The following is a 25204-nucleotide window of genomic DNA, read 5'->3' on the forward strand; positions in this document are numbered from 1 at the left end:
CCTTTCCCTGTGACCTGAAAGAGCAGGACTTCCATGTTCTTGGGTCTTAGTTTTAGTGTACAAGGTGATCGAGATTCCAATGGACCAGCCACAGCACCCACCAAGCTCAAGGTTCACAATCAATCTGCTGTCTTGGCTCTCTGTTATTCCAAACTGTCCTGGTCTACAGAACAATTCAGCTAATAAAAAACTTGGCCAAAAATAAGCAATCAGTTGAATTTTAGCACTCCTCACAGTTTTTGCAGTTTATGTTTCTCCTCTGCCTTCTATATTCTGAAAACATCAATGCAAAGTGAATTACGGGCCATTCTACTTGTTGTTCTTTCTTGGGATGGGGGCAGTGGTAGCTAAGCCAGCATTTGTTGCCCATCTATAACAATTACTGAAACTATGCTTTATATTTCAGATTTATTAATTACATTTAGCTCCATCAGCTGCAGCCACGTGGATTTGAACCTATATCCCCAGGGTATCAGCCTGGACCTCGGGATTAGTTCAGTGACATTACCACCATCCTCACCTGAAACTATCGAACTCACATGGACTTAGTGATCCAAAATAATTAACATTGGAAAATAGAAAAATTAGTGACAGTTCATATTCCTGTCACTCATCTGGGATGGAGTAGTCAATTCATGCTCTTAGTCTAAGCTAGCTGAATGTCAGCAAACTCTACTTTAGCTCAGGCTATAGAAGAAAGCCCATTAACAAATAGGACCTAAAACCAACAAACTGGTGGGATACATAATGAGGAAAGGCGAAAACAAGGCTTTGTGGATTTTATGGAGGGTAAATCACACAAAGTACTGTGTACAGTTCTGATCACATCACAGAAAGAGAGATACACGTATGTAGAAGTTGCAAACATTTTTTTCCCCCATTTCTTATTGGGATGCAGATGTCACTGGCTGAGCCAGCATTTATTGCTCCTTCCTAATTACCCCAGAAGAGGTGGTGGTGAACTGGGCTGCTTTGTCTTGAATGGTGTTGACCTTTTTGCGAGCATTGTTAGAGTTGCAATCATCTGGGAAAGTGGAGAATATTCCATCACACTCCTGACTTGTGCCTTGTAGATGGTGGACAGGCTTAGGGAGTCAGGAGGTGAGCTACTTGCCAGATTTCTTACCCTCTGACCTGCTCTCCCAGCCATAGTATTTATATGGCTGGTCCAGTCAATTTTCCATCGATGGTAAACCCAGGATATTGACACTGGAGGATACAGTGATGGTAATGCCATTAATGTCAAGGGGAGATGTTTGGGTTCTCGCTTGTTGAAGATGGTATTCCCAAGTATCACTTGCCACTTATCCCAGATCTGAATATTGTCCAGGTCATGCTGTATGCTGGCATGGTCTGCTTCGGAGGAATCACAAATATTTTGAAGAACTGAGGAAAGGTTAAAAAGCTCAACATTGACACTCAACTTCAGAAATATTTCATTGCCCAGGAAGCGCTGAGGCATTATGACTGGGATGCAGGTCTATATACATGCAAATTCATAAGATGACATCACATCCACAGATTTTCAAATGGAAACTAAATTGAAAGTTTATTTGAAACACAAGCAGAAAACGCAGCCACACACAATGCGGTCAACTAGATATACCTCTTTACACTCAAATTTAGTACAAATCACAATCAGAAATATTTTAACTACCTACAGCACTTCAAAGAGGTTAATTATAGCAAGTGAAGGTTTTTGGGATATTTGAGAGAAGTGGTAAGGCATATATAAATTCAAGACATTATTTCAGAATACACCTATTAGTCAGGCGCATTTGCACAGCCATATGTGAAATGCTCTATACTAACTCTGTCTCAATCTTGGCTCAGGATAGATCTTGACCAGTAAATGAGGGATCACAACCAAATACATCAATACTTGGTTGTAAAATGTAATTCTACCTTGCCAAACGCGTACATGTCTAAAGAACAGTGATACAAGTACCAGTTCAAACAGGGCTGTTTGGATTGCTAATATTGATGGGATTACGTAGTTTTGGGGCTACGTACCATATAGAGGCTGATTTATTAAAGTTGCACATGTTCTCTTCCATTACAGTGGAATGATCTGAATTAAAAATAAACTAGCTGGCAGCAGTAGCAGCTAGCAAAGGCAGACAGCATTATCAGAGAGCCCTCCCACCCAGGCTTTGCCTTCTTCCAGACCCTTCCATCAGGCAGAAGGTACAGAAGTCTGAAGAATCGCACATCCAGACACAGGAACAGCTTCATCCCCACAGCTACAAGACTCCTCAACGACTCCCCTTCAGACTGATCTGTTCCCTGTAAGAACACTGGGCGGGATTCTCTGATCCTGAGGCTAAGTGTTTACGCTGTCGGAAACGCCGTCGCATTTCTCAATGGTGTCAACACGGCCCCAGGATCAGCAATTCTGGCCCCTACAAGGGACCAGCAGGGCGCTGGAGCGGTTCACGCCGCTCTAGCTGCTGATCCGGCTGCATAATGGGCACGGGGGATGCACGAACCCGCACATGCGCAGTCCCACCTGTGCGATTTCTGTGCATGCGCAGTGTTTTCCTTGCCCGCGCAGGCCCCAACCCAATATGGCACAGGAGTACAGGCACCGGTGCGGAAGGAGGCTGGCCCGCCGATCGATGAGTCCCGATCGCGGGCCAGGTCACATTGGAGGTCCCTCCACCGGGGTCGGACCCCCCTCCCCCACCACAGGCCGCCCCCAGACCGTTCAACGCCGAGGTCCCGCCGGCTCAGAGCAGGTTTGAACAGCGCCAATGGGATTCAGGTTTTTTTAAAAAAAACGGCTGCTGGGCCCAACTGGGCCGGAGAATCGCCCCCGACCGACACCACGCCGGCCCCAATGGAGCCGATTCTCCGCTCTGTGGAGAATCGCAACCCGACGTTGGGGTGGCGTGGCGCAATTCGCACGGCCCCCCGGCAATTCTCCGACCCGGTCGCAGAAAAATACTTTTCACTGTACTTCGGTACATGTGACAATAAATCAAATCAAATCAGCTGTGGGGTAATCACAGGTGGGCTGTTAATGTTTTTGTATCACGCCCTCCTCCCATGGACAGTGGTGTGTGGTGGAAGGATTCACAGGCTGATTTTTTTTTTTTTTATAAATTTAGTGTACCCAATAATTTTTCCAATTAAGGGGCAATTTAGAGTGGCCAATCCACCTAGCTTGCACATTTTTGGGTTGTGGGGGCGAAACCCACGCAAACACGGGGAGAATGTGCAAACTCCACACGGACAGTGACCCAGAGCCGGGATCGAACCTGGGACCTCAGCGCCGTGAGGCCGCAGTGCTAACCCACTGCGCCACCATGCTGCCCTTTCACAGGCTGATTAACAGTCTAACACAAATTTGTTTTCCATGGCCAGTATCATCTTTGATACCAACCAACAGTCCAATATGATGGCAAGGTTTAATGGGATCTCACACTGCAAATGAACTTGTGCACTCACACCCACCCAGAATATATTTTAAACTTGCTCTGAAAGCTTCCATTCAGACACGGATTTCCTTAATGAAATGAAATGAAAATTGCTTATTGTCACGAGTAGACTTCAATGAAGTTACTGTGAAAAGCCCCTAGTCGCCACATTCTGGCGCCTGTTCGGGCAGGCTGTTACGGGAATCGAACCGTGCTGCTGGCCTGCTTTCAAAGCCAGCGATTTAGCCCAGTGTGCTAAACAGCCCCTGCTGTTAATAACTATTATGTTAAGCAAATTGGCTTTACTTAATACGTGGGGCACAATTCTTGCTCAAGTCAATCTGCTGAGGGGAGATACTTTAATTTTTCATGGGTACTTATTCCATCCATTGGTACAAGCAAAATCTATTAGTTGAAGTTGAGTAATGCAGTGACCGGATCCACGATACTCCAAACATAACCAATGTTACAAATGACAGGGTCTTTGCATCGTGAAAGAGGCTCAGTAGGAAAGGTGGCCTACACTTCCTCCTAATAGCCATGGGCTGCACATTTTAATTCCACAACCAATCCCCTATCCCTCAATATGATTACTTTGTGGGTATTGTCTTTCAAAAGTGTCCAAATGTTAGGTGGGTTGCTGAGTTACGGGGATAGAGTGGAGATGTGGGCTTAGGAAGGGTGCACTTTCAGGGGCATTGTAGACTCGATGGGCCGAATGGCATCCTTCTGCACTGTAGATTCTGCGATTCTAAACACTTCAATTGATTCTGCATCTATAGCCTTCAGAAGTAGCACATTCTCAAAGTCAATTGTGAGAATAAATTTTTCTTGGATTATTTTACTGGTTTGAATCAAGCCAGTTTGCTCTCGTACTGAATTTCGTTACCGACAAAAGTGCCATTCCCTCATTGACTCTGTCAATTTCCTCACTGGCCTGGATTTTGAGACAAGTTGAGGAGCAACAGTGCTCACTGCTGATCTTGAAGAAAGTTATGCGCCATGTTCTAGTGATCTGGTGCAGACTTCCCCTGTGTCAGTTTAAATTTGGTACCAAGGGGATCTACAGCAACAGTGATGACATTTAACAAGGGAGGCGACCAATCACATTGAAGTATTCTTAGAGGCTGCAAATCAGGAAGTAAAAACTGCAAGTCCTTCATTTTTAAAGATAACAAAATGATTGGAAGATACATATTGGTAAGAGTTTAAAAAAGCTAAAAAAAATCATAAAAATTAAAAAAATATAATTGGTATCTTTATACTGGAGAAATTTGACATTCAACAAATATGAAAATAGTCCTTTAGGGCCACAGAGGGTTTTGAGTGGTAATTATAAAGCTATTATACTGTAAATGGTATGTAGGTGCCTCTCTTATCATCACATTTTGCTTTCTCCCTTTCAAATTACTTGAGTTATGGTTGATTCTATCTGGCAACAGCGCAGCTGAGATTAGGAACAAAATACTATACGGTTGGGCAGCGCTGACCAGCATTTTATTGCCATTAACAGGCGTTTGAATGCAGCACAAACTGATGGGCTCAAGTCCTCTTTTTTTGCTGGTTAGAAAATTATAAAATCCCAACAGTTGGGTCACAATGGATGCTGATCCACATCTGGCTGTAACTATTCCTTGCTGAAATTCGTTTAATGTCAAATGTGAAATTGAGTTTAAAGTTCACCCTGGTGTATCAGATAGTGATTCGATGTCAGGCTGAAAGGATATTGGTGAGGCAGAAGGAAGTGACTTGGTCTGCATCGACTTTATGCTACCCTTCGTCTGAGCACGCTTGATGCAGACATCGAGTGCCACAAGAATCAAATGTTTCTTTCTCCCCACCCACACATGACAATGTTTGATTATTTTGCTTTTGAATGCTGAGAGCCAGGATTTATCACTCTTCGAGTTGCAGAACCATGTTCGGCTACGATGGGCGCCACAGTATTTTACAGGTTTATTTTGTTGGTTAAACATTGGCTCAATTTTTCCAGGCTCGTCACTTTGGACATGCGCTTCTGAAATTCCTCCCTACAGTCTCGTTGCAACCCCTTTACCTTCTTCATGGGAATCTTTAAAGCGGATTGCAAATCCTTCTCATTCTCGTTGACAACTTTCTGAAGGTGAATGGCATAATCAGTTAATCCAGCAATCAACAATATTTACATCTAAATTTTTAAAAATCCTATACTCTCTGGATTAGATTAACCAATAAATCTTACTGTATAACTAAAGACTTGGTTGGCAATGAGGATATTGAAGCTACTGACTTTTTTTTTTACAACGGAGGGCTTTGTTCTACCTGGAAGGAAGGTAAAACATAATTATTGCCTTCTGACCCAAGTAACCTTGGTAGCAAGTCCAGGCATCTCCTGGTCTCAGACCTCCAGTCACTCCCTCCTTATCTAAAAGGAGGTAGGGTAGTGTAACCTGGGCTGCCTGCCTGAAAACCAAGATGGCTGCTCACCCCCTCCGATCCCCTCAGCAGCCACTGCACTGGGTTCCCATTTTTAAATAGGAGTGCAAAACAGCACCTGTGTGACTGCTCGCTGAGGAGCCCATTAGTTCCCGGGAGGCCGTCAGATATGGTGTCCATCCCGTTAATGGGATGGAGATTGCCTTGAATTGGTGACATTTGGTGTCTGGGCCGAGAGTGAAGCGATTGGCTTCCAGAGCAGACCCTGATTTTGGCCTGTCCTGCGATGTAACTGGCGTGCACGCATCCGCACCGGGCACAATGCGGCCGTTAAATCGTGCCCATAACTTCTGTGGACTCAGCATAGACAAAAATTAAAAAGGTGACATACAAACTTCTTGAAATGTGCTAACAAGTGAATTTATTGTACCTGCAGCTCCACATTCGACAAGCTGAACTCCGGGCTGGATTTCTGATTGAGAACATTAATTATGCGTTTGCTCAGCGAAGAGGATTCACTGCTTATCGGATCAAAACAATCCACTTGATCACATTCTTTAGCCGGTTCTGAATCTAGGAAAAATGTAGGATCTAAATTTTTGTAATTGCCTTGGGAACAAAAGACTGCATCCATAAAAACCTTTTCAGAAAGTTTCTTCCTGTCGGTCTGCATGACTTGTACCAGCAGCTATTGCTAAGCAACAATCCGTCAATCGAGATCACTGGTCTACAGTCCGACTGGGTCAGGCTGAAAATGTACTAAGTACTATTTTCCTGATGCCAGTGTCAGTTTGGATTGAGAAACATGCATACATAAGTTTCTCCTTCACATAATCTGCAGCCAGTTTGAACAATGCCGGCCTCGCGTTAGCTACTCGTTGATTGGGGCGAGGGCTGTCAACACGACAATGTGAAGTATTCAGGTGCTGATCAGGGGTTTCCCAGTTTTGTTTTAATCATAGAATAACAGTGCAGAAGGAGGCCATTCGGCCCATCGAGTCTGCACCGAGTTGCGCAAATGAAATTCAGAACTCATGTTCTGAAGTTTCTCAACTCCCAACAACACAGATTAACATTAAATACAGTACTTTGAGGGGTGTAGTGGTTAGCACTGCAGTCTCACGGCACCAAGGACCCAGATTCGATCCCGGCTCTGGGTCACTGACCGTGTGGAGTTTGCACATTTACGTGGTGTTTCGCCCCCACAACACAATGACGTGCAGGTTAGGTGGATTGGCCACGCTAAATTGCCTCTTAATTAGATAAAATGAATTGGGTAATCTAAATTTTTTTTTTAATTGAGTACTTTGCCAGGTGTGGCAAAGACCTGGTCCAGCTCAGAAAGCTAACTGGTCATGGATCCAGGTGGTTTCCAGGCTATTACTACATCAGGTTGTAAATTATCCCCAAGTTGAAAAACATAGCTCAAAGAGCCAAGCGATTGTTAACATTCACTGCTGCAAAAAAGTGTGTGGAATTGGAGAGAAATATTTTTTAAAAAATTTAGAATCCCAATTAATTTTATCCAATTAAGGGATAATTTAGCATGGCCAATCTACATCTTTGGGTCGTGGAGGCGAAACCCACGCAAACACGGGGAGAATGTGCAAACTCCACATGGACAGTGACTCGGGGCCGGGATAGAACCTGGGACCTTGGTGCTGTGAGGCAGCAGTGCTAACCACTGTGCTGCCATGCTGCCCCAAGTTGGAAACAAATTTCTAATTTTTTTTTTAATTATAAAGAATTTGCTATATATTCAGCACGACATCAGACTAACCACCATTTAGAAAGGCGTTCTTGTACAGCTTTAATAGTTCCTTTGCTTCCCGTTGCTCCTCTCGGTTATCAATTGCACGCTGAAGGGAGTCCTGTATTGCTTCAGCTCTTTCTGGAGTTTCTCCCAGTTCCTCTGCCAGCTCAGTAGATCGTACATCTATCAGTGTCTGTCAAATAAAGATACACCAAAAGCGACTGAATTTCTAATTGACCTAATTACAATTCAGGAGTACAGGCAAAAACGTATTTGATCACAAGCAAAAGTTCCAGAGTATTAATCTGTGTCTGCCCCATTCTTCAATAACTAATTCAAACATAGTCACCATTAAGCGGCAATGTCGAGATGATGAAATTCTAGCTGCCCGATAAGGAAGGAGGTTGGATATCACTATAAAATAGAGTTAGGTTTTCACCAAGAATTGTTTCTTTTTCAATAATTAGAACAGGTTACCAGAATTTGTGGTAAAATTAGATTTACTCTCGGCCTTCACAAAGAGCTGGAGGAGATCTTGCAAGTAGGAGATATTGGACTAGGTTTTACCCCCAGTGTAGATTTGGGGGCAAGGCCACCTCCACACAGCTGGATTGCCACAGCCCTTTAATCATGCCAGGCTGCATATTGAGCGCAGGCTCCTCCCGCGCTTGTTATATACAGTGGTGACAGGATGAGACCCATAATTGGGTACTAATTGCCAACTTGAAGGCGACCCACCCAACACCTTCCCCTGCCACATGTAAAACTGTGGCACGGAGCCCTAATTTATGGATCCACCGGCCAGTTTTCCTGCCTGTGAGTGGCCCATAAAATGGAGCCCATTGAGTTACAGATGCTAAGGGAAGCCAATGGGACTTGCATTATCAGTTGCTGAGGTCTCTGAGAAATTACTCGATTGCCTTTAGCTATTGCAACATTTTCTAGAGTGTCTGAAGTATTTTCCTCCTGGAGAATTGCATTGTTGAAGGTTGGCTGGTAATGGATATACCCTGAATGGCACAATTTAAAAGGATCAGTTGAATTTTTTCCTGCTGTTTCTTAAATGCTCTTAGAAGATGTATACTGTACTGAAGAACAGTCCATTTCATTGTCTCACTAACCCATAGAATGCAGATTATGATTATACTGATCTTTTTGAACTCAAGCTTATTATAGTTAAGAAATGCACTTTACTAGCTAAACATATTTTCAAGCTCAGGTGCTCGTTCACCACCCAGGGGATCCGCGAGGTTCTGGTGATGGACAATGGGACGTTTTTCACGAGTGGAGTTCACCATGTTTGCAAAATGGAACAGCATCCGGTATATCAGAACCACCCTGCGCCATCCCCCATCTAACCGCCTGGCAGAAAGGGCGGTGCTGACTTTCAAAAGGGGCATAAAAAGGCAAACCACGGGCGCCGTGGATACGCGACTTCTGCACAAAGCCACACAAGTCGACGGGGTAGCCCCTGAAGGTTGGGCCGAAGGCTTAGAACCCGGTTGAGCTTTCCGTTTCCGAAGCCCGCCAGGAAAGTGGAGGTTCAGCAGGAGGCGCAGAAGCGGCACCATGACTGGAGGGGATGCCAGGGTGGCGGTTGTACTCAGGGGAGGCGGTCTATCCCTGCAACTTTGGTCCCAGGTGTCATGCTGGAGAGAACAGGAGTGTTCAGTGGAAGCATCTGGACCACCTCAAGAACTGGGAGCCCGCGATACAGGACACCCAACTGGCAGCATTGAGGGCCAAGAACTACCCCTTAGCCAGAGGACCCAGCTGTCTGCATCTCAGGGCCCAGTCTAGCAAGAGGAGGATGACTCCGGCTCAGAAGTGGACACTGTATGCGTAGATGGTTGCCATCAAGTCAGGGACCTAGGTCCAGGCGATAACACTTCGGACGAACCCATATACACCGCCCGACGCAGAACCACCACCGAAAGCTGTAGCACAGCCCCGGGTGAGGTCGTGCAGAAGGCCCCCGTTGTTGGCAGCTGAAGGGGAGGTTTTGGAGGGGGGGGGTGCCATAATTCCCACGGGGAAACCATTGTCGATCTCCTCGGGATTCATGGAGTACGAGCTTCCCAGGCAGGGGGTGGAGGCCATCCAGGTGAAGCCCATTAAAGACCTGCACATATCTGCCTCACAGCCCAGAGGATCTGGGCTTGATCCCGGACCCGGGTCACTGTCCGTGTGGAGTTTGCGTCACTCTGGAAATATTTGGAAATGAGAGCCTGGCGACCTCACCTCTGAAGGAGATATCGGAGGTCAGCGCTCAGGTCGACATTACCCTCCAGGGTGCAAATTGCAGCGGACAGAACGTGGGGGGGTGGGGGCAGATAAGTGCTTGGAGGAGATACTACCAGTAATGGGTATTCCGCCATAGAATTTCCTATCTTCAATATCAGAGGTCCGGTGCTGAAGACAACTGCGCCTGTCCCGGGTCGTGGTGGACCAGCTGTGCCAGGTAATGCAAGAGTTGCCACTACGTGGGCTGGGAGGTCACACATTGCTTATGGCCTTGGAAGTCACTGGCACTCTGAATTTCTATGCCACTGGCTCTTTCAGGGCAGTACGGGTCACCTGTGCGGCATCTGGCCTTCATAGCCACAGCACTGGAGTATAGGAGTAGGGGTGGCTTGCTGCAGTTATACAGGGCCTTGGTGAGGCCACACCTCGAGTATTCTGTGTAGTTTTGGTCTCCTAGTTTGAGGAAGGACATTCTTGCTATAGTGAAGGATCACCAGACTAATTTCCAGGATGGCAGGACTGACATATAAAGAAAGACTGGATCGACTGGGCTTGTACTCACTGGAGTTTAGACGAATGAGAAACATATAAAATCCTGATGGGACTGGACAGGCTAGATGCGGGAAGAATGTTCCCGATGTTGGGGACGTCCAGAACTAGGGGTCACAGCCTAAGAATAAGGGGTAAGCCATTCAGGGCTGAGATGAGGAAGGACTTCTTCTCTCAGAAAATTGTGAACTTGTGGAATTCTGTACCACAGAAAGCTGTTGGGGTCAGTTAATTGGATACATTCACAAGGGAGCTCGACATGGCCCGTGCGGCTAAAGGGATCAAGGGGTATGGAGAGAAAGCGGGAGTGGGAAACTGAATTTGCATGATCACTATGATCATATTGAATGATGGTACAGGCGCAAAGGGCCGAATGGCCTACTCCTGCACCTATTTTCTAGGTTTCTATCTCCAAGTCAGTTGCGCACAGGTGCATAAGGGGGGTCACAGACGTGCTGTTTGCGAGGGCCCACATGTGCAGGATGCCATCAACTGCACCCACATGGCAGCACGGGGCACTACCTGCAAGCCGCAAGATACCGCTCCCTCAATGCCCAGATCGTCAGTGATCACACGATGTGCATCATGCAGGTGTGTGTCCATTACCGAGGAGCATCCATGATAGTTACATCTTGGGACACTCGCAGATACAAGCAGTCTTTGAATGAGAGCAGCAACTGGAGAGTTGCCTCCACGGGGAAAAAGGGTACGCACTCAGGAGGTGGCTGATAAAGCAGTGCAGAGGCCACAAACACCCGCTACAATGAGGCTCCTGTGGCGATGCCTGCACTGGTCGAGCAGATGATTGGATTGTTCAAGATTCTGTTCTGGTGTCTGGACCAGTCAGGGAGAACCCTCCAATATAGCCCCCAGAGAGTGTCCTGCATTATAGTCATCTGCTGTGCTCTGCACAACCTGGCATTGCAGGGATGTGAGCAGAAGGTCCAGGAGGAGATGGAGGAACGACACATCTCCTTGGATGAGGAGGATGGTGAGGAAGGTGATGAGGGGCAACCCACGGAGGAGGAACGACCTCGGGCGATGGCCAAGGCCTGCATCGGGCGCAGGCCTAGGAACACCCTCATAGCCTCTCGGTTTGGTGACGATCAGGACTCGGGTGTGAAGACCTCTCCCACCCGGTGATCTGACATCTGTGCGCTACGGTGGTGCCTGCGGGAGGTCATCATGATGGTGGCTCCATTCAAAGCGATTGGCTGGTCGCTGCAGGAGAATATATATATTTAAAATTTAAGAGTACCCAATAATTTTTTCTCCAATTAAGGGGCAATTTAGCGTGGCCTATCCTCCTAACCTGCACACCTTTGGGTTGTGGGGTGGACGCTGCAGGAGAATGACATGCAGTGAGGACAGAGCAATGCTCTTCTTATCCTATGTGACTCCTGGTGAATGTGACCTGCCAATAAACTTGGGGCTTATCTTGGGGTCGAGAGGCTGAATGACACATCTCAGCTGTTACTGCCTCCTCAGAGGTCAGGGCTCTGTGCTTTTCTCAACCTACTGACGAGGTGGACAGAATCTACACGTTTGTAGCCCTTGGTATTCTCATAACTAGAGAATACTGTCAAACATGAGAGGCCTGAGCATTGATGTTGGTGGTGGGGTGAACTTTCCATGGATGGGGGGGGGGGGGGGGGGGGGGGGGGGGGGGGGGGGAAATTGGGGCGCCTGCACCAGAAGCCCCGTGGCTTTATTGCATAGTCAGTGTGGGAAGTGGGAGAGACCGAGCACTGCCATTCTCACATTGCACAGGGTGGAAGCATGGTGCCATGACATGACATCTGTATGGGTGACCAAAGTGATTTTCAATAAGTGCTTTATTACTTCAACTATTGCCTGTGCCCACGAGGTGCCTATAATTTCTTACTCTTCCTCACATTACTGCCATATCCAGGTGTACCCCAGGATCCAGAGAAGAGGTTGAAGCAGCCTGCTGACCTCCAAGCCATGTTGCCTGGTATGACCTTGGCGGGAGTCCCCTAGGGGACTGGAACTTGAAGGTCCGGGCCTACTATAAGGCTGCAAGGGTGTTACAGTGCTGCCCTCCTGGAGATGTGTCACTCACATGGAGGGGGTTGTCAAATGGGCTGGACGCGCCAGGATCTCCTGGGTGGAAGTACCTGGGCTGCACTCCTGCCGATCCTTTTCCCTTTAGGTGCCTGGGGGTCCCAGGGCTCCACCATGAGATCGATGGGCAGCTGGAGTGAGATCCAGATGCCCCTCCATTCACTGCCCTGACACTTGTGGATTCCTACCAATCCCTGCACTATGGAGATCGTCCCTCAGCCCTGGAGGTCATGACCTGAACCATGGAAAAAACACCCCCCGCCATTGTGCTGCGCCAAAGTTTCCATTGCAGGTGCCACCCTTGCAGAGTTAGTCTCGTTGTGTTGGAGTGACGGCACCATCTCCGTGGACAGAGGGGATGGGTCTCCTCCTGTCAGCCTTGTAATCCAAGGAAGGATGGCGTTATCCCTTCCTGATGCGCACGACTCAGCTTTTACAGCTGCAGCAGCTCTGGGTCTACTAGACCCAGGGGCACGTCATCGGCCTGGGGCTCAGCAGAATCCTGGGCTCTGGCATCCCTCCGATTGCCGGGTCCCTGGGACATTCCTTTGTCTGCCTGCTGTGGATCTTCAGCTGTGAGGTGCTTACCAGCGAGTGACCCAGACGCCTGCCTAGTAGCTAATCCCACTGAGGTGCGAGTATCTGCGCTAATTGAGGGTGTGGGTGACAGCTGTGATGCCTCCTCGATGCTGGTCTCCGAAATGTCGCCCTCGGGTCTGTGGTCTCCGGAGGCACTACGGGGCTCAGGCTAGTTGTGCTCAAATCTGTCCTGCAATGAGACAGATGGGGAGAATGTAGGCTGGAGGCCTGCCGGGTCAGATGGTGATGAAGTCTGGCATGTGAGGGCAGATTAGCTACTGGGGGGAGGGAGGGGCGGGGCACCTTTACAAGTGTTGGGACTACAATGAGGTGGCGAGGAGAGGGATCACTGCAGAGGTGTGAACGGTGTGTGAAGGAGTGCAGCGGAAGACACCAGGAGCAGGCTTACCCTGGCTGCACGAAGAGGGTCATTCATCTTCTGTTGGCACTGTAATCCTCTCCTCTTTTGGAGCGAGCTAGCATTCCCTATCACAACTTTATGCACAACCTCCCAGGCAGGGTTGGTGACCATGCTGGCTCAATGTCTGGCCGATCGCAGGTACAGGATGTGAAGTCTCTGGTCGACACCATGCACAAGTTTGATATGGGGTCCCTCCAAGAAATGTGGTGCTGTCTGATCAAGTTTTCCCGGGCGAGCGGATCAGAGGCAAGCCACCACAAGCTCACCGTGAATCACATAAGAACAAAATTGTTAAAAAAGGCTGAATACATGGTGGGTCTTCCTGCCTCTGGCGGAATTCTCCCCGGTTTTCTGGCAGGATTGACACTTTGGGAAAATTCCACCCAGTGAGGGAAGACTGTTTCCGAGACTTGGAAAACTGTGGTAGGGACATAATGGTTCAGAATGGCTGGGAGGATATTTCCTGACTATTTTATGTGCTTTCACCAGGGGGTGCAGATTTAGAACCCTACTCTTATCGCAGTTGGATCAAATGAGCTATGGCATTCAGAGAAGTGTGAAATATTGCTCCTTTTTACAGAATAAAAACCTTGTAAAGTTATAGGGAACGAGATTTACAAGTTACACGTTGTGGCCTTATCCTCATTTTCTATAGCTACAAGTAACTCTCTCCTACTTGCTTGCCATTTTTGATATGATGGAGAAAATCTATGGTAGTCTGAAATTAGGATTGGTTGGTTTAAAGATCTTTCTCTATTTTATTTTAATTAGAATGAAGCCATTTCCAAAATATTTTCAACCCAAAATACCAAGTTAATCTGACTACCATCCAATCCTGTATCTGCATTTCTGAAACCAGCTTAAACTATCGGGTTCTAGGGCAGCACGGTGGCACAGTGGTTAGCATTGTTGCCTGCGGCGCTGAGGACCCGGGTTCGAATCCCGGCCCTGGGTCACTGTCCGTGTGGAGTTTGCACATTCTCCCTGTGTCTGTGTGGATTTTGCCCCCACAACCCAAAAGATGAGCAGGCTAGGTGGATTGGCCACACTAAATTGCGCCTCAATTGGAAAAAAAATAATTGGGTACTCTAAATTTATTAAAAAAAAAACAAAAAACAGGTTCTGACTGCGCTTTAACCAGTAAGACCTTAACCGCTAGAGTGTGACAGACATGAAAGATGTCAGACAATAGGCTTTATAGAACTTGGTACTCTATTATAAATTTACTAACTGATCTATTTGTCCTTTTCCTGTTACCTGCAGGTCCGATTCAGACATTGTAATAATGCACGCAAAGTTTTGTTTAAGTTGTCTGGCAAGAAATTTCCAATCATTAGAAGACTCAGGTTGATCCCCATTGTCTTCAGGTCCAACACCATCGACATCATCATCTATCTCGATTTCTGTGGGTGAAGCGGAGAGACTTTGCTGGCATGAAATTTGACAAATTAAATGTTAATGGCCAAAATGAAATGTAGTTTCTACACTCTCCTTGTAGCGGACAAGAGAATTCTTGTTTTGCAATAACCGATATATAGTTACTCTGGACTGCCATGGTGATGACCTGTGGTGTTCCAATGAGAAGGGGTCAAGTAAAAGCAGATGTCTGACCCTGGGTTGTGAGCATTGCTGACATAGTGAATACTTATTATCCACCTCTAATTGCCCATGAGGTACTGGAGGTGCATTGCCTTTATGAACCGATAGAGTTCACGTGATGCAGATAGTGTATACACACAGCGCTGTTAGGGTGGGAGTTCCAGGATTTTGAAAGGACAACGATATACTTCCAAGTCAGGATGGTGAGTGGCTTGGAGGGGATCTTGCATATGGTGGTGTTCCTATGCATCTGCTGCTCTGTCCTTCTAGGTGCTAGAGACTCAGGATTGAGAGGCTTGGTGAGTTGTTGCAGTGTATCTTGTAGATGGCACACACTGCTCCCACTGTGTGCTAGTGGTGGGAGAGTGAATGCTTAAGGATGGGATGTTAATTTTACAATTACAAAGGTTAACTCACAAAATGAAGATAATTAAGAATGACTTTTTGAGGTTAATTCAGACAAGGGAAGATCAAAAGGAAAAAACAGTATATCGTGGCAAGAAGGGCTGGTTTAGCTCAGTGGGCTAGACAGCTGGTTTGTGATGCAGAACAAGGCCAGCAGCGCGGGTTCAAGCTTGACCGAACGTGGCGACTAGGGGCTTTCCACAGTAACTTCATACTTGTGACAATAAAAGGTTACTACTGCATTAAAGTTCACCCTTTGTAACGGAGTTGTTTTGAGAATTCAGTCCACAGCAGAAAGCTGTATCAACTCCCAACAAGCATGTTTGAGAAACCAGTTGTTTGATCCCAAGTCAGAAGCAAACCCCAAAGATACAAGTGCCTGGTGTGGTATCTATTGCTGAATTTTGCCTATGTTTTAAAACCTATGAGATGTTGTTTAAGGAGGTTTAACTCTTAAGTTAGGAAAATAGATGGGTTTCGAACTGGGTAAATTTAAAGATACATTAAAGATAAAATTTAAAGAGCAGATTATCACTTAGTAAATGCTGCTTGTTAGCACTGTTGCCAACACCTCCCATCACTTTGCTGATGATTGGGAATCGACAGATGGGGCAGTAGTCAGCCAGATTATATTTATCTGCTTTTTTCTGCATTGTTGGATAGATGCTAGTGTTGTAGAAGGGCTGGAACAGTTTGGCTAAAGGTGTAGCTCGTTCTGTGACACAAGTCTTCACTACTAGAGCCAGAATTTTGCTAGGGCCCGTAATACCTCCCTTCTCCAGTGCCTTCAGCTCTTTCCTGATATCAAGTGGAGTGAATTGAATTGGTTAGGACTTGCATCAAGAGGAGGCTGAGACAGATCATCCATTTGGCATTTCTGGCTGAGGTTGGCTGCAAAGGCTTTAGTCTCTTCTTCTCCAACATAACGGAAGATCGGAGTGTTTTTGGAGGCTCTTTCGCCGGTTAGTTGTTCAATTGTCTACCACCATTCATCAGTGGATGTGGCAGGACTGCAGTGTTTTGATCTGATCCATCGGCTGTGGGATCACTTAGCTCTGTCTATCGCCTGCTGCTTTTGTTTTTTTAGTATGCATGTAGTCCTCTGTTGTAACTTCACCAGGTTGCCACCTCATTTTAGGTAAACCAGCATTTATTACCCATCTCCAATTGCCCTTCAGGAGGTGACGGTGAGCTGCCTTCTTGAACCACCCACAGTGCTGTTACGGAGGCAGATCCAGAATTTTGGCTCAGTGACAGTAAAGGAACGGCAATGTAGATCCAAGTCAGTATGATGTGTGACTTGGGAGGGGAAACTTGTAGGTGGCAGTGTTCCTATGCATCTGCTGTTCTTGTCCCTCTAGATGGTAGCGGTCGTAAGTTTGAAAGATACTGTCAAAGGAGGCTTGGGGAGTTGCTTCAGTGCACCTTGTAGATGGTACACACTGCTGCCACCATGTGTCAGTGATGGAGGGAGAGAATGTTCAAGGTGGTGGTCAGGGGGCAGCACAGTGGCGCAGTGCTTAGTACTGCTGCCTCACAGTGCCGAGGTCCCAGGTTTGATCACTTGTGGCTTGTAGCTGGTGAACAGGCTTTGGGAGTCAGGAGGGATTACTTTCCGCAGAAATCCTTGACCTGCTCTTGTAGTCACAGTATTTCTGCGGCTGGTCCAGTTCAGTTTCTGCCAATGTAATCCCCAGGATGTTGATAATGAGGAACCAGTGATGGTAATGCCATTGAATGTCAAGAGGAGATAGTTAAAGGGCAGCACGGTGGCACAATGGTTAGCACTGCTGCCTCACGGCACTGAGGTCCCAGGTTCGATCCCGGCTCTGGGTCACTGTCCGTGTGGAGTTTTCACATACTCCCCGTGTTTGCGTGGGTTTTGCCCCCACAACCAAAAAGAGGTGCAGGTTAGGTGGATTGGCCCCGCTAAATTATCCCTTAATTGGAAAAATGCTTTGGGTACTTTAAATTTATTTTAAAAACGAGATAGTTAAGATTCTTTCTTGTCGGAGATGATTACTATCTGCCATTTGGGCGTTACTTATTAATCCAAGGCTGAATATTGTTCAAGTCTTTCTGCATATGGACATAGCATGCTTCAGTATCTGAGGAGTTATGAATGGTGCTGAACATTGTGCAATAATCCCCACTGCTGATGTTATAATGGAGGGAAGGTCATTGATGAAACAGCTGAAGATGGTTGAGCCTGGGGCACTACCCTGAGGAACTGCAGTGATGTCCTGGGGCTGAGACAATTGATCTTGAACAACCACAACTATCTTCCTTTGTGGTAGATATGACTCCAACCGGTGGAGAGTTTTTGCCCCGATTCCCATTGACTTCAGGTTTGCTCCTTGATGCCACACACAGACCAATGCTGCCATGCTGTTAAGGCCAGTCATTCTTACCTCACCCCTTCGGTTCAGTTCTTTTGTCTGTGCTTGGATCGAGGCAATAATGAAGCCAGCAGCCGAGTGGCCCTGGCAGAACCCAAATCCAGTGAGAAGATGACATGAACAAAAGTTTGGAATGGGGAGGTGGAGGTGCTATTTTTCAAGGCTAACGGTAGAAATTCTCCAACAACATATGGGATTCACAATTTATAGGATCTTTTCTTTCCCACCGCAATTTGATTGGACAATTAACACATTAACAGTATGCATATTAAACTTATTCTGTTATTCTGGCAGAAAATTCTGCACCTTTAATCTTTCAAATCCATGCACTAAATAATTAAGTAAACAAATTGCACAAAATGCTTTGGAAAGGCAAAATACAGAGCCATCTAATCGAAGGTCCTTTCAGAATCTTTTGCAATGCTGCTCGTCCACAATTGATAATTATCATTCAGCTCTTCCCGAAACAGCAGCTTACCTTTATCAACAGGAGTCCACTTTTGACTGGAGTCAAGGATCATGAATGTTGTGTTTTCTGGCAGGAGTATGAAATAGTCTTCATCCTCAACAATTGTTCCATCACTTTCAAGCACAACTGTATAACCTGGCTGTGCACCAACTTTGTCCAGACCTAGTTTTTTCCCCCCTAATCATAAAAAAACCCCACAAACATAAATTAGAGATCCCTCAGCTTTCATGAGGCTCACCAACTAAAAACATACTTAAGATATTGCACAATCTGAAGTTCTCAGCCATGAAAACAATTTTCCACGTTTCTGCCCAGCTTTCTCATCCCTGCAGTCTAATCTCCTCACTCTCACCCACACAGTCAATATTAGTATCATTTGCAAATGTCTTTATCATGCTCCCTACATTTCAGATTAAATCATGAATATAATCTATCAAAAGCAAGAGACCAAGTACTGAGCCCTGTGCAGCCCCACTGGTAACAATCTTCCAGTTGCCCCAATATCTGTCAACCATTATCTATTGCTTCCTGCCACAAAGCCAATTTTGGATTCAATTTGCTACTCCCTCTTGATCCAAGGGCTTTTATTTTTTCATCAGCCTGGCATGTGGGACCAAACAAAAGCTTTGCTTAATTCTATGTAAGCCACATTGACATCAGCCTCGGGTGACTGCCTGTGTGGAGTCTGCACGTTCTCCCCATGTCTGCGTGGGTTTTCTCTGGGTGCTCCGGTTTCCTACCATAGTCCAAAGATGTGCAGATTAGGTGGATTGGCCATGCTAAATTGCCCCTTTGTGTCCAAAAGGTTAGGTGGGGTTACTGGGTTACGGGGATAGGGTGGAAGCGTGGGCTTTTGTAGGGTGCTCTTTCCAAGAGCCACTACAGAATAGATGGGCCAAATGGCCTCTTTCTGCACTGTAAATTCTATGATTCTATAACTGAAAGTGCCACCTCCTCAAAAAATTAAATTGAGTTAATCAGATATTACCGTTCCTTAAAAAAAATCCATGCTGACTTTCCTTGATCAACTCATGTCTTTCTAAATTAAGGTTTCTACTATTCCTCAGAATTGATTACAATAATTTGCCCTCAACTAAAGCTCAGCTAACTAACCTATAATTACTCAGATCACCCCTTTTATAAAAAAAGAACAAGAAGAATTTTGGCAGTCCCCCAATCCTCTGGCACCACCCCTGTAGTAAGGGGCTTTTGAAATATTAGAATTAGAGCCCTCGCAATTTCCTCTCTTTCAAAGATTCTTCCCCCCCCCAATTAACGGGCAATTTAGCGTGGCCAATGCACCTAACTGCACATCTGTGTCCACGCAAACACAGGGAGAATGTGAAAACTCCACATGGACAGTGACCTGGGGCCAGGATCGAACCCGGGACCGCGGCAGTGCTAACTACTGCGCCACCGTGCTGCCCCTCTCTTTCAAAGATGCCAAACCACTTAATTCTGCTTTTTCCAAAATTCCATCCGAAACTTCACCTTCTTCTCTAATTACAACACCATCACCAGTCTCCACTTTTCTGAATACTGCTGCAAAGTAGTCATCAAGATGAGATGATATTCCTTAAATTTACATTCAGCTTCATTGGAACTATATTTACATGTTACTTCATTGATCGAGTGGGGTCATTTCCACATTCCTGTTACATTACAACGATACAACAGTTAAGTGTTAAAGAGGCATGTTCTAAAATCACCACCTAACCCATGTGATAACCATTTAAAATCCACCCAATTTGAGTAGCTGTATGGAAATAATGCTTTTATCAACAATGTTTTAATATTTATACTTTCAGGATTATCAGATTAAAAGTCAATGAGTTACAAACTAAATCGCAATGCAACTTTAAACTGTAAACTAGCTCCACCTAATGGGACTAACTGAGGGCTGAGCTGGGCAATATTTCACTCAAATTATCAGAGAGCAGAGTAAAGACCTGCAATGCCACGCATCTCAGGTCTATTTTGGAAAGTGAGAAGGTTTCTGACGCCCTTTGAGTATTTCACATTTATTTATGTTCAGAAACAGTTGGAAACTCTCAGCATCTGTGCAGAGATATTGGATGGTTTGTGGGTGCCGAAACAACATCCCTACCTCCAGCCTTTGAGGAGACAGTTACTGTGTGATTTTCATGGGACACCCCATAAACTGACTTGGAGAGGGACTTGCCATCCTTAGAATCATAGAATTTACAGTGCTAAAGGTTAGGTGTTTGGCCATCCTAATTGCCCATAGTGTCCAAAAAAGGGTAGGAGGTATTGGGTTACGGGGATAGGGTGGAAGTGTGGGCTTGGGTGGGTTGGTGCAGGCTCGATGGGTCGAAAGGCCTCCTTCTGCCCAGTATGTTCTATGTGCTGCCCTTGACGAGCTCTTGGAGCTGGAGGCCAGTCAGAGGTCTTCCAGTTGTAAAAGGAGCGGCAGGCTTCAAGAGGGCGCTCCAAGATGAGATGTTCTCCTCATGGATCTTTAAACCAGGGCAGGATGAGGGAAATGCCAGTCAGTCGCCTTTAATTGGCCTCACATAGTTCTTAATGAACTGTGTTGGCTACCTGCTTACCCTGCAATGTCGCCCGCCACCTCACCCCGCTTCTGCAAAAATGGCCAGAGGGTGAGATAGGGAACCAGCATGTCAGCTGGTGGGGCTGTTTGTAGCTCAGTCCATCTTCAACATTCAGCTTACCGTGTTGTGTGTGTACAACAAGGCGTTTATAGATGGGTGACCAGCACCTCTGACTCTTCAGTTACCTTTGGCTATCAGATCTTCCAAAGATGTTGCGATGACACCAAACGTCTTCAGGCGGTCAGAGCCACAGATCTTGCACAGAGGTGGTCTGCTTTGTGGAGCCACTGTGCTGGGCTGACTAGCCATTTCCCTCAATAGAGAAGTGGGGAGGGAGTGGGGGGCAATGGGATTGAGGTTAGGGGGGGGCAATGGGATTGAGGTTGGGGGGGGCAAGGCGGGAGAAGGTTGTGAAGTGAGGGAGAGGGTCTGAATCGAGGGAGGGAGGGAGGGGAAGATCCTGAGGTGAAGTGGGGGGGGGGGGGGGGGAAGAGACCATGAAGTGAGGGGCTAGGGGGGGAAACGGGAAGGAGCTGGGGGCTGTGAGATGGCCTGTTTCCCGATCTTGGATGTAGCGGGATTTATACAATGAGTGGAAGGTGAGCTGGGGAAGCTATCGCACTGGTCCTGAGGCCAAAATTTATCTCTCCAACAACCTCACACGATCGTGCTGTGCGCAGACCAGTCAGTGAGGCGGTTGCAAGGCCCTCCCTTCACTAACGGTGAGATCCGGCGGTGGGGGAGGAGGAAGTCGCTATAAGAATGCAGCTCCGAGCTTCTCCTGCAGCGTCCTCCTTTCCGGTTGGGCGACGGTTGACGCGCACGCGCACTCTCCCATTGAATTATCAAGAAACTATCAATCACAGGCACAGCCCCGCTGACTCCAAAACTTTGAACAAAATAAATTCTGCTACTAACCAAAACAAAAGCGACGGTGTTGCCGCGATAATTAACCAGTGCCCTCAGACAGCTACACCTCCCGGCATGCCCAGTATCCTCAGGGAACGACAACTCCCGGCATGGCCGGTGAACTCAGGGAACTACAACTCCCGGCATACCCAGTGCCCTCAGGTAACGAAAACTCACGGAATGCCCGGTGCACTCAGGGAACGACAACGCCCGGCATGCCCAGTGTCCACAGGGAACTACAACTCCCGACATGCCCAAGTGACAGCAGGGAACTACAATCCCCGGCATGTCTCAGAGACCATGCTCCTGTCAATCTTGTGTATTTTCTAAATCCCCAGATGACTTTTAGATTATATCAGGATTTCAAACTATCCCATGTGAGAGTGTTTCTAAATTGAGTGTTTTAATGCCAATGGTGTTGGAGGTGTTCTGTGATCGATTTGCGGTCCCTGGCGGACGGGCACACCACACCGTCTGTGATCGGTTGGTCGAGTCTGTGAAGATGGCTTCCTTCGAGCAGGCGGAGCCGCGCCAGGTGAGCAGCGCCGGGCCGGGCTCAGGCTCCGGGCGGCCCCCGCCCCTCCTCGCAGCCTGGGGCGGTCACACCAAAGCCGCTTCTCTGGGCCCGGAGCTCCACCCGGGGGAGGAGGGCGAGGGGGGCGGCTCTGCGGTGTGGGGGAGGCGGAGCTGCGCGGACTCGCGGGCGGCAGGAGGAGGGAACACCCCCCCCCCCCAATCACACCCCCCCCCCCCAATCACACCCCCCCCCCAATCACACCCCCCCCCCCCAATCACACCCCCCCCCCATCACCCCCCCCCCATCACACCCCCCCCCCCATCACACCCCCCCCCCCCATCACACCCCCCCCCATCACACCCCCTCCCCCCATCACACCCCCTCCCCCCATCATACACCCCCCCCATCATACACCCCCCCATCATACACCCCCCCATCATACACCCCCCCATCATACACCCCCCCATCATACACCCCCCCCATCATACACCCCCCCCATCATACCCCCCCCCCATCATACACCCCCCCCATCATACACCCCCCCCATCATACACCCCCCCATCATACACCCCCCCATCATACACCCCCCCATCATACACCCCCCCCATCATACACCCCCCCATCATACACCCCCCCATCATACACCCCCCCCATCATACACCCCCCCCCATCATACACCCCCCCCATCATACACCCCCCCATCATACACCCCCCCATCATACACCCCCCCATCATACACCCCCCCCCCATCATACACCCCCCCCCCATCATACACCCCCCCCCCATCATACACCCCCCCATCATACACCCCCCCATCATACACCCCCCCATCATACACCCCCCCATCATACACCCCCCCATCATACACCCCCCCAATCATACACCCCCCCATCATACACCCCCCCCATCATACACCCCCCCATCATAACACCCCCCCATCATACACCCCCCCATCATACACCCCCCCATCATACACCCCCCCCATCATACACCCCCCCTCATACACCCCCCCCATCATACACCCCCCCCATCATACACCCCCCCCATCATACACCCCCCCATCATACACCCCCCCATCATACACCCCCCATCACACACACCCCCCCCATCATACACCCCCCCCCATCATACACCCCCCATCATACACCCCCCCATCATACACCCCACCATCATACACCCCCACCATACACCCCCCCATCATACACCCCCCCATCATACACCCCCCCATCATACACCCCCCATCATACACCCCCCCCATCATACACCCCCCCATCATACACCCCCCCATCATACACCCCCCCATCATACACCCCCCCATCATACACCCCCCCCATCATACACCCCCCCCATCATACACCCCCCCCATCATACACCCCCCCCCCATCATACACCCCCCCATCATACACCCCCCCCATCATACACCCCCCCCATCATACACCCCCCCATCATACACCCCCCCCATCATACACCCCCCCATCATACAACCCCCCATCATACAACCCCCCCATCATACACCCCCCCATCATACACCCCCCCATCATACACCCCCCCATCATACACCCCCCCATCATACACCCCCCATCATACACCCCCCATCATACACCCCCCCATCATACCCCCCCCCATCATACACCCCCCCATCATACACCCCCCCATCATACACCCCCCCATCATACACCCCCCCCATCATACACCCCCCCATCATACACCCCCCCATCATACACCCCCCCCATCATAACAACCCCCCCATCATAACACCCCCCCATCATACAACCCCCCCATCATACACCCCCCCCAATCATACACCCCCCCATCATACACCCCCCCATCATACACCCCCCCATCATACACCCCCCCATCATACACACCCCCCATCATACACCCCCCCCATCATACCCCCCCCCATCATACGCCCCCCCATCATACGCCCCCCCATCATACGCCCCCCCATCATACCCCCCCCATCATACGCCCCCCCATCATACCCCCCCCATCATAACGCCCCCCATCATACGCCCCCCCATCATACGCCCCCCCATCATACGCCCCCCCATCATACGCCCCCCCATCATACGCCCCCCCCATCATACGCCCCCCCATCATACGCCCCCCCATCATACGCCCCCCCATCATACACCCCCCCCATCATACACCCCCCCAGCATACACCCCCCATCATACACCCCCCCATCATACACCCCCCCATCATACACCCCCCATCATACACCCCCCCATCATACACCCCCCCATCATACACCCCCCATCATACACCCCCCCATCATACACCCCCCCATCATACACCCCCCCATCATACACCCCCCCATCATACACCCCCCATCATACACCCCCCCATCATACACCCCCCCATCATACACCCCCCCATCATACACCCCCCCATCATACACCCCCCATCATACACCCCCCCATCATACACCCCCCCATCATACACCCCCCTCCCCCCATCATACACCCCCCTCCCCCCATCATACACCCCCCTCCCCATCATACCCCCCCTCCCCCCATCATACACCCCCCTCCCCCCATCATACCCCCCCATCATACCCCCCCATCATACCCCCCCATCATACCCCCCCATCATACCCCCCCATCATACCCCCCCATCATACCCCCCCATCATACCCCCCCATCATACCCCCCCATCATACCCCCCCATCATACCCCCCCATCATACCCCCCCATCATACCCCCCCATCATACCCCCCCATCATACCCCCCCATCATACCCCCCCATCATACCCCCCCATCATACCCCCCCATCATACCCCCCCATCATACCCCCCCATCATACCCCCCCATCATACCCCCCCATCATACCCCCCCATCATACCCCCCCATCATACCCCCCCAT

General features: G+C 48.7%; 2 protein-coding genes across 3 annotated transcripts in view; one reads left to right on the forward strand and one right to left on the reverse strand.

Annotated features, from left to right (window-relative positions):
* Nucleotides 1–1522: 1522 nt before the first annotated feature.
* Nucleotides 1523–21350, reverse strand: dffa (DNA fragmentation factor, alpha polypeptide). Of its 2 annotated transcripts, none has more exons than XM_038773699.1 (6): nt 21096–21350; nt 18347–18514; nt 14723–14868; nt 7618–7780; nt 6265–6407; nt 1523–5535 (listed from the first exon to the last, which is right to left on the reverse strand). In XM_038773699.1, the coding sequence occupies exons 1-6, from the start codon at nt 21217–21219 to the stop codon at nt 5368–5370; spliced, it is 912 nt and encodes a 303-aa protein (XP_038629627.1). In that variant the 5' UTR covers nt 21220–21350; the 3' UTR covers nt 1523–5367. The 2 variants fall into 2 exon arrangements, with proteins under 2 accessions (XP_038629627.1, XP_038629626.1); XM_038773698.1 differs by having other exon boundaries at nt 7615–7780; nt 21096–21348.
* A 722-nt stretch (nt 21351–22072) lies between these two features.
* Nucleotides 22073–25204, forward strand: part of pex14 (peroxisomal biogenesis factor 14) — a 281432-nt gene continuing 278300 nt past the window's right edge. The window contains exon 1 of the mRNA XM_038773696.1: nt 22073–22354. Within this exon, the coding sequence (XP_038629624.1) occupies nt 22226–22354 (129 nt within the window). The 5' untranslated portion in view covers nt 22073–22225. The remainder of the gene's footprint in view (nt 22355–25204) is intronic.

The sequence above is a fragment of the Scyliorhinus canicula genome, chromosome 16, assembly GCF_902713615.1.
Source record: "Scyliorhinus canicula chromosome 16, sScyCan1.1, whole genome shotgun sequence".
NCBI classification, from domain to species: Eukaryota; Metazoa; Chordata; class Chondrichthyes; order Carcharhiniformes; family Scyliorhinidae; genus Scyliorhinus; species Scyliorhinus canicula.